This window comes from Arachis hypogaea, chromosome 15 (genome assembly GCF_003086295.3).
Source record: "Arachis hypogaea cultivar Tifrunner chromosome 15, arahy.Tifrunner.gnm2.J5K5, whole genome shotgun sequence".
Taxonomy (NCBI): domain Eukaryota; kingdom Viridiplantae; phylum Streptophyta; class Magnoliopsida; order Fabales; family Fabaceae; genus Arachis; species Arachis hypogaea.
This window is the reverse complement of record NC_092050.1, coordinates 50,480,771-50,493,178: the sequence shown is the minus strand read 5'-3', so window position 1 is coordinate 50,493,178 and position 12,408 is coordinate 50,480,771. Positions and strand designations below refer to the sequence as shown.

General features: G+C 34.8%; 1 protein-coding gene and 1 non-coding gene across 6 annotated transcripts; both read left to right on the top strand.

Annotated features, from left to right (window-relative positions):
- Positions 1–5,671: 5,671 nt before the first annotated feature.
- Positions 5,672–12,394, top strand: LOC112750256 (uncharacterized). 5 transcript variants are annotated; one of them, XM_025798891.2, is made up of 10 exons: positions 5,672–5,934; positions 6,389–6,606; positions 6,829–6,943; positions 7,851–7,940; positions 8,338–8,508; positions 8,608–8,727; positions 9,413–9,523; positions 11,577–11,658; positions 11,764–11,826; positions 12,051–12,394. In XM_025798891.2, the coding sequence occupies exons 1-9, from the start codon at positions 5,782–5,784 to the stop codon at positions 11,820–11,822; spliced, it is 1,119 nt and encodes a 372-aa protein (XP_025654676.1). In that variant the 5' UTR covers positions 5,672–5,781; the 3' UTR covers positions 11,823–11,826; positions 12,051–12,394. The 5 variants fall into 5 exon arrangements, with proteins under 5 accessions (XP_025654676.1, XP_029148979.1, XP_025654677.1 ...); XM_029293146.2 differs by having other exon boundaries at positions 11,764–11,833; XM_025798892.2 differs by having other exon boundaries at positions 11,764–11,850.
- Positions 7,411–7,539, top strand: LOC112753610 (small nucleolar RNA snoR77). Its single transcript, XR_003177989.1, has one exon. It is a non-coding gene; the product is annotated as a small nucleolar RNA snoR77 (small nucleolar RNA).
- Positions 12,395–12,408: the final 14 nt, after the last annotated feature.

Genomic DNA, 12,408 nt, shown 5'->3' with positions numbered 1-12,408 from the left:
AAGCTCTTGCCGAGTCCGTCACTTCTATTTAAAATTTGTGGTAAGTTTCTCGAAATTTCCCTTCCTTCTTGCTTCCCTAAGAAATTCATGTTTGATGAGTGATGATTTTGAGAAAACCTTGTGTTTTGGTTGTTTAGGTGCTACTCCTTAGTGAGAAAATGTTGGGTCCTATCCTAAATTTCAGTGGATGAGGTAAGATTCTTAAGAACCCTAGTAAAATTATTAATTGTGAGTATTAGGTTTTGATTTATGTTAAATATGTAGTACTAGCTTGAATATTGGAGCTTGTTGGTGAGTCTTGATGCTTGTTGGAGATTCTTGGTGACTTGGATTGTGATTGGAAGCTCGTTTTGCACTCAATTTGAGTTTTAGAACATATTGGAAATCGGCCAAGGTATGATTTTAATTTTTTCTATGTAATATATAATATTTTTGGACACTTAGGCTAGTAACCCATAGGATAGGAATGAATTAAGTTGGTTGTTGGAATTATTATGTGATGATGTATGATGGTTTGATAATTTGGGTTGTTGATGAATTGTAATATTAATGTTGATAAAATTATGTTGAAAAGTGAAATTGGTGTTGAATGAACTTAATCATGATGATTGTTAGTGATATGATAATGATGAATGATTGTGTGGATTGAGAAATGGTTCTAGTGTGATAAATTTAAATGTTGAGGTTGATGATGTTGTAATGTGGATGGAAATATTGGTATGAGGGGTGAGTTTTGATACAAAAAGGGTAGATCTGATGTAAATTGGAGGTTGGAATGATTTGGATTGGATTTGGCTATATGTTTCAAGGAAAATTGAGAACTTGTGATTTTCGGTAAAACTGAAATTTTGGTGAACTTCCATGAATCATATGTTGAGCTACCGTGCTTGGAATTTAATGCATTTTGTATCAATGAAAGATAATTGAACAAGCTTTAAAATGGTTTAAATTTTGTGGAAATCCGAATTCGGTAGAAAATGATATGATTGTGGAAAGTTTGGTGTCAAAATCTGAACTGCAAGGTTACAGAATTTTGTGATTTCTGGAATGTGGGCATGCACAGCCTTGTGCGCACGCACACCCTTGTGATTTTTCGAACATGTGCGAACGCACAGCCTTGTGCGTACGCACACACGGGGGAAGGCTTGCTGTTGGTAGCTAGCACGACCTGTGTGCGCACATAACCAATGATGTTTTACAACCTGTGCGCATGCACAGACCTGTGCGCACGCACACGTTGGGAAGGGCAGTCTGTTGAGAGCTCTAGCACACCTTGTGTGAGCAAACAAAATTGAAAAATTTAGTACTTGTGCTTACGCACACCTCTATGCATACGCACACTTTTTGAAAATTTCCCTGGGCATGCGGACGCACATCCCTGTGTGTACGCACACACCCTGTTTCTCAACTTAAACTTGTTTTTTTTTTTAATTATTTCACCTTTCTAACAAGCTTGTAAACTTCTATGACACTTATTTAAGACTTTTAAGCTTATTTTCGGGTATCAAAACATGGGAAATGGTCCTACGAGATTTAATTTGGTATTATTTTAAAATATTAGAGAACGGAGGCTTAGGTTTCTGGGGTACTGAGGATGGATTTGGTGGAGTGAGAAGGGAGAAAGATATACGAAATGAGAAACTGATGTACTAATGAGTTTGGAATGGAATTAAGAACTGATGATGTTTATTATGATCTTGATGGATATTGAAGAAAAGTGTGCCATGCACTATATCATTGGAATGTTAAGAATTGATAATTGAAAGTGATTTAAGATGAGAAATGGTGATGAATTGAGGTCAATGGATAGTGGTTGAGATGAGCCGAGGACTCGGAGTTGTAATGATGAAATTATTGGATTATATGAGAGTATGCAGGGCCTATATCCCTGGCGTAGAAGACTTTTCTGCTGCATGAGTATTTGTTGTTGAGAGTGTGCAGGGCCTATATTCCTAGTGTAGCAGATTTCTCTACTGCATGAGTAGTTGTTGTTGTTTCCTTCTCTGCTACATGAAGTGTGCGGGGCCTATATTCCTGGCGTAGTAGACTCCCTACTACATGAGTGTGCAGGGTACTATATCTCTAGTGTAGCAGGTTCGCTACTGCATGAGTGTGCAGGGCACTGTATCCCTGGCGTGGCAGAAAAGGCTACATCTGGAAGGATGTGTCGGGTTGGCATTTATGGACCGACAAGTGATATCATGAGCCAATAGGACAAACATTCATCATATGCATCTCTTATGTGCTTGCTTGCTTTGATTAATTGAGTTTGCCTAAATGTATAACATGTCTAATTGCCTGCTTGAATTACTTGTCATATATGTCTATACTTGTGTTTTACTTGCATTTTAATAATTGTGTATTCTATTGGGATTGAGGAGGTTCGGAAGGCGATGGCGATGGGATCGCATGGAGGATAGGTTGGTGAAGGCTGTGGGACAACAGAGAGTTGTTAGTTAGAGAATCCATTAAGTTAGATTACCCTTTTAATATATTATGGATTAAGTTATGCTTTATTGTTTTAGTTATGCTTTAAGATGAATCTTGTGATGGATATGATGTTCTAGGATTGCTTCTGGCGTCCCGAAGTCTTATATCTTACATCACTGGCCACTGTTACCATACTGAGAACCTCTGGTTCTCATACCATATTTCTGTTGTTGTTTTTCATATGCAGGTTGCAATCCACCTCGGTGAGTTGCTTTGGTGGTGACAGAGTAGAGGATCTCTATCTGTTTTAGAGTCTTTTTGCTTATTTTGTATTTATCTCTCATCTTTTGTATTTTACTTTTGCCTAGAGGCTTATTTTGAGAGAAAAACTTGTATAAGCTATGTTATAAACTTCCAAATTTCTGTATGGTCTGTATATAACTAGCCGGCTTAAAATCCGCGAGCCGTGGCTAGATTCTTATACTATTATACTCCTATCTTTTGTTATATTATATCTACATATTGTGCGTTAAGTTAGAAGCTTCGTGAGTACGCTTTTCAAATCCTGATTTTCAATTGTATCCTTCATTGGACATCTAGAAGATATTATTTCTTCTATATAAATATGTATAAGCCTTAGAATTGTCGTAACCCTTGATTAACCTTTGCTTTACGACGTGAGGTAAGGCTTAGGGTAATTAGGGTGTTACACGTGCACCACCCACCCTCTTGATATCCACTACATCCTTCTATTTTAGCAAAATTATAATTTTTTATAGCGAAACTATTTACTCTTAAAGAAATATATTCGATTCACCCCATTATTTTGTGTTTTATTATTTTGCCTCCCTTATTTTGGAAAATAAAAAATTATCTCTATTTTTTAAAAAAACACTAAAACCCAAAATTTTCTGGTCCAATTCTCTCATATAATTTTTTTAGATAAATGTTCAAGAATCAGTTAAATTTATTATTTTTTATCATTATTTTTAGTTATCAACTCAATTTTTGTAATATAGTAATTTAATAATATATTTTTAGCTTATACTTTTAAACATTAATAACTAAATACCGGCAAAAAATAATTAGTAAAACTCCATCCCCAACCCTTAACCATTTCGCTAACTCTCATTCCGCTCTCTTCGATTGAAAAATGTCATTGCAGCCCCTAACAATTAACTCTGTTAGACAGTTCACTCCCTCCGTTAATGTCTCCGTCCAAAGTTAACAGATTTTGTCTACGTGTCATGTTACCTGATGACGTGTCAGCAATACGTTACATTAAAATAAGACAATTAAATTCCTAATAAAATTTTGGGAGACACTTAAACTCCTAACTAATTTAAAGATAGACACATAAACCCATAATGAACCATAAAGTAAGACAAGTATCCCTAAATTTCAACAAATCATTGTATTTGCTACACTAGTTGCTGGCCTTGGTTGGTGGCAGTCTCAGTTCCTTTCTCCTCCTTCTCTTTCTTTTTCTTTATAAGGTCTTGATATGAGTGTAGTAAAAGCTACCTCATCAATTTCAATCCCTTTTTATCATTTTTTTTCTTCATTCTCAATACAAATTTTATGTCTCTATCTTTACAATATTCATCCATTAGTGTTGTGAACGTGATCTTGTTAGATTTTAAACCTCTCTTACTCATCTCATTCACAAGTTTTCTAGCTTCATTCAAATCGCAAATCTTGCAAAGGCCATTGATTAGCGCATTGTACGTGATTAAGTCTGGTCTAATGCCTTGATTGTTACTTGAAAATTCTTTTAGGCCATCAATTTTTTATATTTGCATTACCCATCAATCAAAGTGGTGAAAGTAACACCATTTGAGACCAACCTTTTCTTGCACATATCATCAAATAAAATCTCTGCAATATAAAAGGAAGAAATAAAGAATTAAGGTTTCTATTAACTAAGGCCAACAACCAGTGCAGTAGCAAGTATAATAACTTGTTAAAATTTAGAGATACTTATCCTATTTTATGGTTTATTATAGGTATGTTTAAATTAGTTAGGGGTTTAAGTATCTCTTAAAAAAAATTTCAGAGATTTAATTGTCTTATTTTATTGTAGTATATTGCTGATATGACAAAAAAAAAATTGCCTTTTAAAATGACTTTTTGACGAATCCCGCTAGGGAGACAATGAGGTATGAAATTATCCATGTTACTCTAATTTCAAAAGTGCTACTTATTTTTGGGTTAACCACTAGAGTGCTAGGGAGCCAATGAAATATTTGTACAATGTGTATAATGAGCTATTAAGTTAAAAAATGAACATCAACCATACTATCTATGGTAATCAAGGATCGAACTCTTGACCTTTCAGATCTAGAGCTCTGATACCATGTCATGATATTATTCATCCCAAAAATTTCAGCTGATGAAAAAGATAACACTAATGGTTATATCTCTAATACTGAATCGGACATCCCTAAACTTTCATTATACACATTATACAAATATTTCATTGACTCCCTATACTTTCTTTAACCATTATTAAACACTTTGTACATCAATTATATGGACTCTCTATACTTTTCATTTTTTGACATATTATTCGCAAACGTGTGATACATAGAAAAAATCTGTTAGCTTTGAATAAAAACATTAATAAATGTCTAACAAAATTAATCGGTTTGGGATGGCAATGCTACTTTTTAACCCATAAAAGACGATATCAGAAACAACGAAATAATTAGGAGTCGGGTTTTACTCGGAAATAATAAATTGTGAGGTCTTCTAACTGTTGTGATAAGATCACATTAGATGCCCATTAATATGGGCGGTTGAATTCCTTTTCCAATAAGAATTAAGTTGAAAAAGCAAACGTCGTTGGCTTATAAATAGAGAAGCCATCTGAGGGATATAAGACACAAGCAAGTAATAATAAAATCAATTCTCTCTTTATGTTGCAATCAAATACTCTTCTCTTTATATTTCTACTACAATTCTTTCTCTTCTTTTATTTTATTAGTATTCTAAATTCTCTTTTCTATTACTCTTTACATATAATATTAATAGCAATATTAATCATCTTTATTATATTGAGATAGTAACAATAAACATATGCAATTCTTTCTCTTTTTATTTTTAATACTTCTTTCTATCTTTGTATATATATACACATTACAACATATAATATTATTATTATATATATAAATTATTATTGAGCTAATTATTTTAATACTAGAGTCTTCTATTTATACATCTTTATATATACATATCTTTTATTTCACAACACTAACATTTGTTTTTTTTTTTTTTCTCTTAACCCGAAATTGAAAATTAGACAAGCAGAAGCAACGAAAGAAAGAAAGAGGAATACGATAGCAGAAGAGAATGAAGCAGTCGAATATTGAGCACGAGGAAGACGAAGGAGAAGAACCGCCGGTTGCTGTTCTGATTCACCCAGAAGAACACGAACCCGTTTTTGAGAAACGCTCCGTTGGGGTCACTCTCATCACCGGCTATCTCGGTGCTGGCAAGTCCACCGTAAGTTATGTGCTTTTTTCACTTCTGTTTTGTTTTCTTATATCTTTTTGCTGTCGTTGTTGTTGCTTGTTACTGAATTCTGGAATGAGGATTTTGGTTGTGTAAATATGTGTACTTTTTGACTTGTTCTTTTTCCCGTTTTCTATGGGTTTTGCTCATGATTGCCTTGGAATTACTCTATCAGTTGTTAAAATTTAAAAATTTGTTATTACATGTCAATGAATAGGCACTTGGTAGCCTTTTGTTTTCCGTTATTATTATTATTATTGTTTGACATTTTGTTGTTGCTACCTTTTGTTTTTGGAATTGGAAGTGTGACTGGATTAAAACCTCTATAACAGAAAAAAGCTTACTTCATTATACAGAAAATTCAAGATACTCAACTAATATAAAGTAAAGCTGTACAATCAATTAGCACATGTTGGAATCTTTGGTTAACCTATTTGTAATTCAGCTGGTGAATCACATTTTGAATTCCCAGCATGGGAAGAGGATTGCTGTCATATTGAATGAATTTGGTGAGGAAATCGGAGTGGAGAGAGCCATGATTAATGAAGGGGAGGGTGGCGCGCTTGTTGAAGAATGGGTCGAGCTTGCCAATGGGTGTATATGTTGCACGGTCAAGCACAGTTTGGTTCAAGCCTTAGAGCAGCTCGTGCAGAGAAAGGAAAGGTAAGAAACAAGGACAATTAGAGAACACATTAATTTTTTTTGGTCGGTTCGATCCATGGAAAATTTGGAGCAAATGATTGTAAAATAGTAGCACTTAACCTGATGTTACTATCATGAATTGGATATTGAATATACTTTAAGTTGGGTAGAGTCTGATGGAATGTTTGGGATAAATTAAAGCTTCTCTTTTTGGTGTGTTTTTCCTTGTTATTTTGTCTCTAGGCTTGACCATATATTACTAGAAACGACTGGATTGGCAAACCCAGCACCATTGGCATCTGTTCTTTGGTTGGATGAACAATTAGAAGCAGCAGTGAAGCTTGATTCCATTGTCACTGTAAGTTTTTTTCTTTTCAACAACATTCATTGACTTATCTTTTTGTTTTAGTGTGAATATCACAGGAACTTTTTAACAGATCTAGGGTTTTCCTTAGCTTTTTAACAAGAAACTGGCACAGTTGAATGTCCTTTCACTCTCTGTTTGTCTCAGGTTTCTGGTTTTAAGTTTAACTTTTATGTGATATGTTTTCTACCATACACATAGTTGTATGGGAATGATAATACTTTACTGATTTTATGGGGTTGGAGTTTGGCTCTTTGGCTTCTAATATTCTATAAACCAGTGCCTTGGATATGAATGCAGCACCTTATAGGAAACCCCAATCAGCCTTTTTTTATCCCATCATGGTACCTGTGAAATATATTCAATTGATCTAGTGTATCTCCTTTGGTTCAAAATTTGATGCATTCTTTAATTTGAGAAATTTTTAAAATTGGAAGTATTTAATTATCGAGTGGTAATTCAGGCAGCCTCCTTGATACGATTAAATGACAAGAGAGGTGTTAAACTGCTCGTAAGTTAAATCCTTTTGCTCCTCAATTCAGACCTGCCGAGACTTTCTCTAAAGCTGTACTAGTAAGCTTAAGAACTTTATTTTCGCATAAATCTATCAAAAAAGAAAGAAAACACGGTAGTTTTTTATTATTATGTTTAAATATTTTTTTCTTTGGAATTTCCTAAATAACAAAATCTTGTGGTTACAGTTGTTCCATTCCATTCCAAGCTGATGAAACTCTATTAGATATTTATAGTTGTTGAACTACTATACTTTTATGATGTTAAACTTCGTGGCTCGGTTTCCGCTTATCTATTATTTGATGATTGAGGCTATTTTCTCTCTGATATACAGGAGAATTGGTTGCATATCATGGAATCTTTACTAACTTAGTCTATGTTCTAATAGGTTGTGGATGCCAAAAATCTTCGATTTCAACTTACTGAGCATCGCAGTTCATCTTCGTTCCCCGAAGCTTATTTTCAGATAGCATTTGCGGTAACTTTATACTACATTAACTGACCTTTTTCTCATCTTTTGTTGTTAATAACCAAAATTTTAGAATTTGATGGAAATGTTCAAAAAAGAGATAGAGAAGGAGCATAAATAACTTTTTTTCCCGTACGAGCTTCACGCATAAAATGACAATACACTAACCTTATACCTGTATTTATTCTAACAATTTTGTTCAAGTAGAATGGTTATACACAAGTAGTACATCTATAGCCGAAGAATATCCATAACATACTAACACAACAAGACCATTCAACATAGGGTGACTCTTAAGAATAACATATGGTGCTGTAAAGTTCTAACAATAATATTTCTTTTGTACTAAAAATTTTGAACATGGTAGAATTGAACACTGAGCCAGTATTTTTGCTGCTTGTTTCAGGATGCTATAATTCTTAACAAAGTTGATTTGGTATCTGCAGAGGGCTCTGGAGCTCTGCAGGAACTCGAGGAGGAATTACATAATATTAACTCCCTTGCAGAGATTATTCATTCCGTCCGATGTCAAGTTGACTTGTCTAAGATATTGAACCGTGAAGCTTATGATAGTGCAGTAAATCATGCTTGTTTTTGGTTTTATCATTTGTTTTTCAATCTCGTTTTGTCTCCCAATCTGCATAAACCTAATGTTTGTCTCTAATCCCTCTCACAGCGTGCCATTCATTTAGAGACATTGTTAGAAGGAAATCGTTCTTTGTCTACTAAAAAGCTTCATGATAGTGGCATTAGAACCATTTGTATTTATGAGAGGCAGGCAATTCATCTTGATAAGGTATACTTTCAGTTTCCATTTATGTTATTTTTATATGTAAATTAGATTTTTTTTATGATAAAAGAAAAGTTTTAATACATTAGATATAACTGAGCAAGGATCTTTTTATAAGAATATAGTAGGTGTAAATGGAGAAACCATCATAAAGAAGAAAAGTTTTAATCTCGGTGTATTGGAAAGAGAAATCAAAAGAGCTTTACACCAAATGGAGGCCAAATGTCTATCTTATTCCACAGACTTGCTTTTTAGATTCTTCATTAAAAATATGAGAATTACGCTTTAGTCACACACACCAAATAGTAGATTGCTCATTGCAACAAGCATTTGGCTTCCTTTCTTTTCCCAAAGCCAGCAAAACTAGTTTGCACTTGCTAATCCAAAGATCTGGGAAAAACCTTGACACTCACTAATCCAAAACTAGTTAACACTCATGAAACCACTTGAAAACCACCTTTTGAATGTGGCTTCTGTCTAGCAGGCTTCAATTCATAAGTTATGCTGCTGGGATTCTCCTCTTCCTTTTGTTAAATATCAAATTATTGTTTGTTTCTTCAATGCATATTGCATGACAGTGAAAATTATGATCTTTCTTGAAGATAGTTTTTTGGGAAAAAAAAAAAAGAAAAAAAAATTCAGTATTTTGAATAAACTCTCTCATTGTTTTATATATTGCTCTAAAAAACAGACCCGTATATGGCTTGAGGAGATACTCTGGGAGAAGAAATATGACATGGATGTCTATCGATGCAAAGGAGTGTTAAGTGTCCGAAACTCTGATCAGCTGCATACTTTGCAGGTAAACAATCATACTTGATGGTGTTCAGAAATATTATGATACTACAATGTGTGTGACTTGTATGGCTCTGTTGGTATTCTTATGTATCTAGGTAGGTTTATTTTTATCATGATTGTTGGTGGCCATTTAAGTGTTTATATATTTTTAATTAAGTGTTCCTTGTCATTTGCCTCACTACTGATGTTTGACAAAAGTTTAGTTGGTTATAAGATGCCTCATCTGTGCTCTAAATGATCTTTGATAATTAATCTATGTTAAATTTCGAGCTACTATGTACCATAAAAATATAAATAAATAAATAGAAAATCTTGGAGTACTGACCTCTGGTGATATCTACTTTAAGTCCCTCGACTGTAGATTCTGGCTTAGCTCATTTCTTGATCAGGTACTGATGTGGGCTAATTTTAATTTTCAATTGAATAAAGAAAAGATATCTGTTAGGTATCTAAGGAAAGTGGGAAACCACACCTTAAAAGCTAGCTGTTAAGGGGGAAGAACCACTCTCCTTATATACAACATCAAGCATCCCATACTACTCGATATGGGACTTTGAGCACCCATAATACCCAACCCATAATACCCAAGTCCCTAACAATATCACATCCACAGTAAATTGATAACTCCTAGAATATTAAAATATATTGAATTATTGATTATGATTATAGTATAGTGTGACTAATCAAAATGGCTTTATGTTTTTGTTAAGTATCCAAGGAAAGTGGAAACCACACCTTAAAAGCTAGCTGTTAAGGGGAAAGAACCACTCTCCTTATATACAACATCAAGCATCCCATACTACTCGATGTGGGACTTTGAGCACCCATAATACCCAAGTCCCTAACAATACACCGGCCCTGAGAGCCGACGTCCACGGCGGCTTCACTCTATCGACACTGACCCAACGGTAGCCACTTTGCTACGGTCTATCAGTATTCGGTATTCACCTTAATCCAGCCTATAGGTAGCCCTTTCCATGGCGCCGACAACCACGCTCTGATACCATTGTTAAGTATCCAAGGAAAGTGGAAAACCACACCTTAAAAGCTAGCTGTTAAGGGGAAAGAACCACTCTCCTTATATACAACATCAAGCATCCCATACTACTCGATGTGGGACTTTGAGCACCCATAATACCCAAGTCCCTAACAGTTTTACTTCTATTTTCAAAAAAGTTGCTTGTCTCCAATAAAATATGTAATAATAGTATAAAAAAGCTCAACTCCCTTCATATTCCACATTGTTTAGACTCACCTGGAAAGCCTAGATTCTGAAATTCTATTTAAACTTGACCGAAGGCCAGTTTGTGTGTCATCACATTTGATCTCAAAGCCCTGATAAATTAATGCAAGTATACTTTTTGTATCTAATATTTTCGAAAAGTTTCAAAACTACCCATAACATTTAATTTGACTCAATTTTGTCGCTAATGTTTAAAACAAGTTTCGATTTTATCCATACTGTTAATATTTTTTACAGTCAACTGTTAGCCATTTCTTTTTGTCTAATTTTGCTCTCAAACCCTTCCCTTCCTATGACCTCCCTTCTCCCTCTCTTCCTCCTCCTCTCACCACCATCACTGTAGCATGCTCTGTCACCCTCCTCCCTCCGCATCTGCCTCTCCCTCCACCCTCCACCTTCGAGCTTGACGGCGGCTGCTGGATTTGGCTCCTTTTTCTGCCTGTGACATGTCTCCTTTCTCCGCCTCTGCCTTCACTTTCGCATCCACTTCCTCCTTTTTCCCGCATTCACCCGAGGCGAGGCGAGGCTAGGCTAGGAGAGTGAGGCTGGCTCTTACCACCACAGCCATTATCTTTTCTTTGTTGTGTTTCATTTCATCTATATCAGTAAATTGAGTGATATCATTTTGATTCACTCTTCTTTTTGTTTTGCTGTTCTGTTGTGTTAATTTCCCTACCTCACCAGCTGCTACACTATTACTTAGATTGATTGAGATTTTCGTAATGTTGACATGGTAGTGGAATTACTTTGTATCTTAATTTTATTTATGCCTATTTCTTTATTACCGAGGCCATTTGTTCCTTTGATCTGGCAGGCTGTGAGGGAGCTGTATGATATCGTTCCTGCACGCAAGTGGGAGAAGGAAGAAATCCCGATGAACAAGATTGTCTTTATAGGTAACTAGATGACCCAAGCAGAAATTTGACTAGTAAAAATACGCTTCTTGCACTTTTTTTCTCTACCAGTATGTTAACATTGTTTGTTTTGTTTGCTGATTTTAGGTCATAATCTGAAAGAAGATGTTCTAATTAATTCCTTGAAGGCTTGTGCAGCCTCCTAAGCTAGTAAGCTGTAACAATTCTCTTTATGTTAGTAATCGCTCGATAATCAAATGATTTGCCAGTGACTGAGATTCAAAAAGATTGTTTAATCGCTCGATAATCAAATGATTTGCCAGTGACTGAGGTTCAAAAAAATGTTTTTCAAATCTAAGGATATGCTCTGAGTGGCATTTGCTCAGCTTATAGAGAATTTTAGTTTTCTAATATAATTATTTCCTTTTTTGTAGCTTACATGCATTTCTTCCCATTCCCCATTTTCTTCTTTCGCTGCCACTTGGATCTTTGTTACTGTGCAAACTCCACTAAGGGTGTGTTTATTTGAAGATAAAATCGAAGGAAGGAAAAGGAAAGGAAAGAAATTGGAAGGAAAATAACTACTTTCCATTGTTTGGTTGAAGTGGAAAATCAAAAGGGAAGAAATGTACAGGGTAAAAAGGTGGGGGTGAGACCCGCTAGATATTTTTCCCTCCAATGTTGGATGGAAAATGGAAGGAAAATGTATCACGGGATTATATTTCAATATAACCCTCTTCTTTTTTAATATACTTTATAATATATAAACCTTCCATAACATTATCTATTATT

What these genes read in the sequence shown, in the direction of transcription:
- LOC112750256 (XM_025798891.2), top strand. Translation starts at nt 5,782, where the DNA reads ATGAAGCAGTCGAATATTGAGCACGAGGAAGACGAAGGAGAAGAACCG. An exon ending in AGGCAATTCATCTTGATAAG is followed by an intron (nt 8,728 to 9,412) that starts GTATACTTTCAG and finishes TCTAAAAAACAG; the next exon opens with ACCCGTATATGGCTTGAGGA. An exon ending in GAACAAGATTGTCTTTATAG is followed by an intron (nt 11,659 to 11,763) that starts GTAACTAGATGA and finishes TGCTGATTTTAG; the next exon opens with GTCATAATCTGAAAGAAGAT.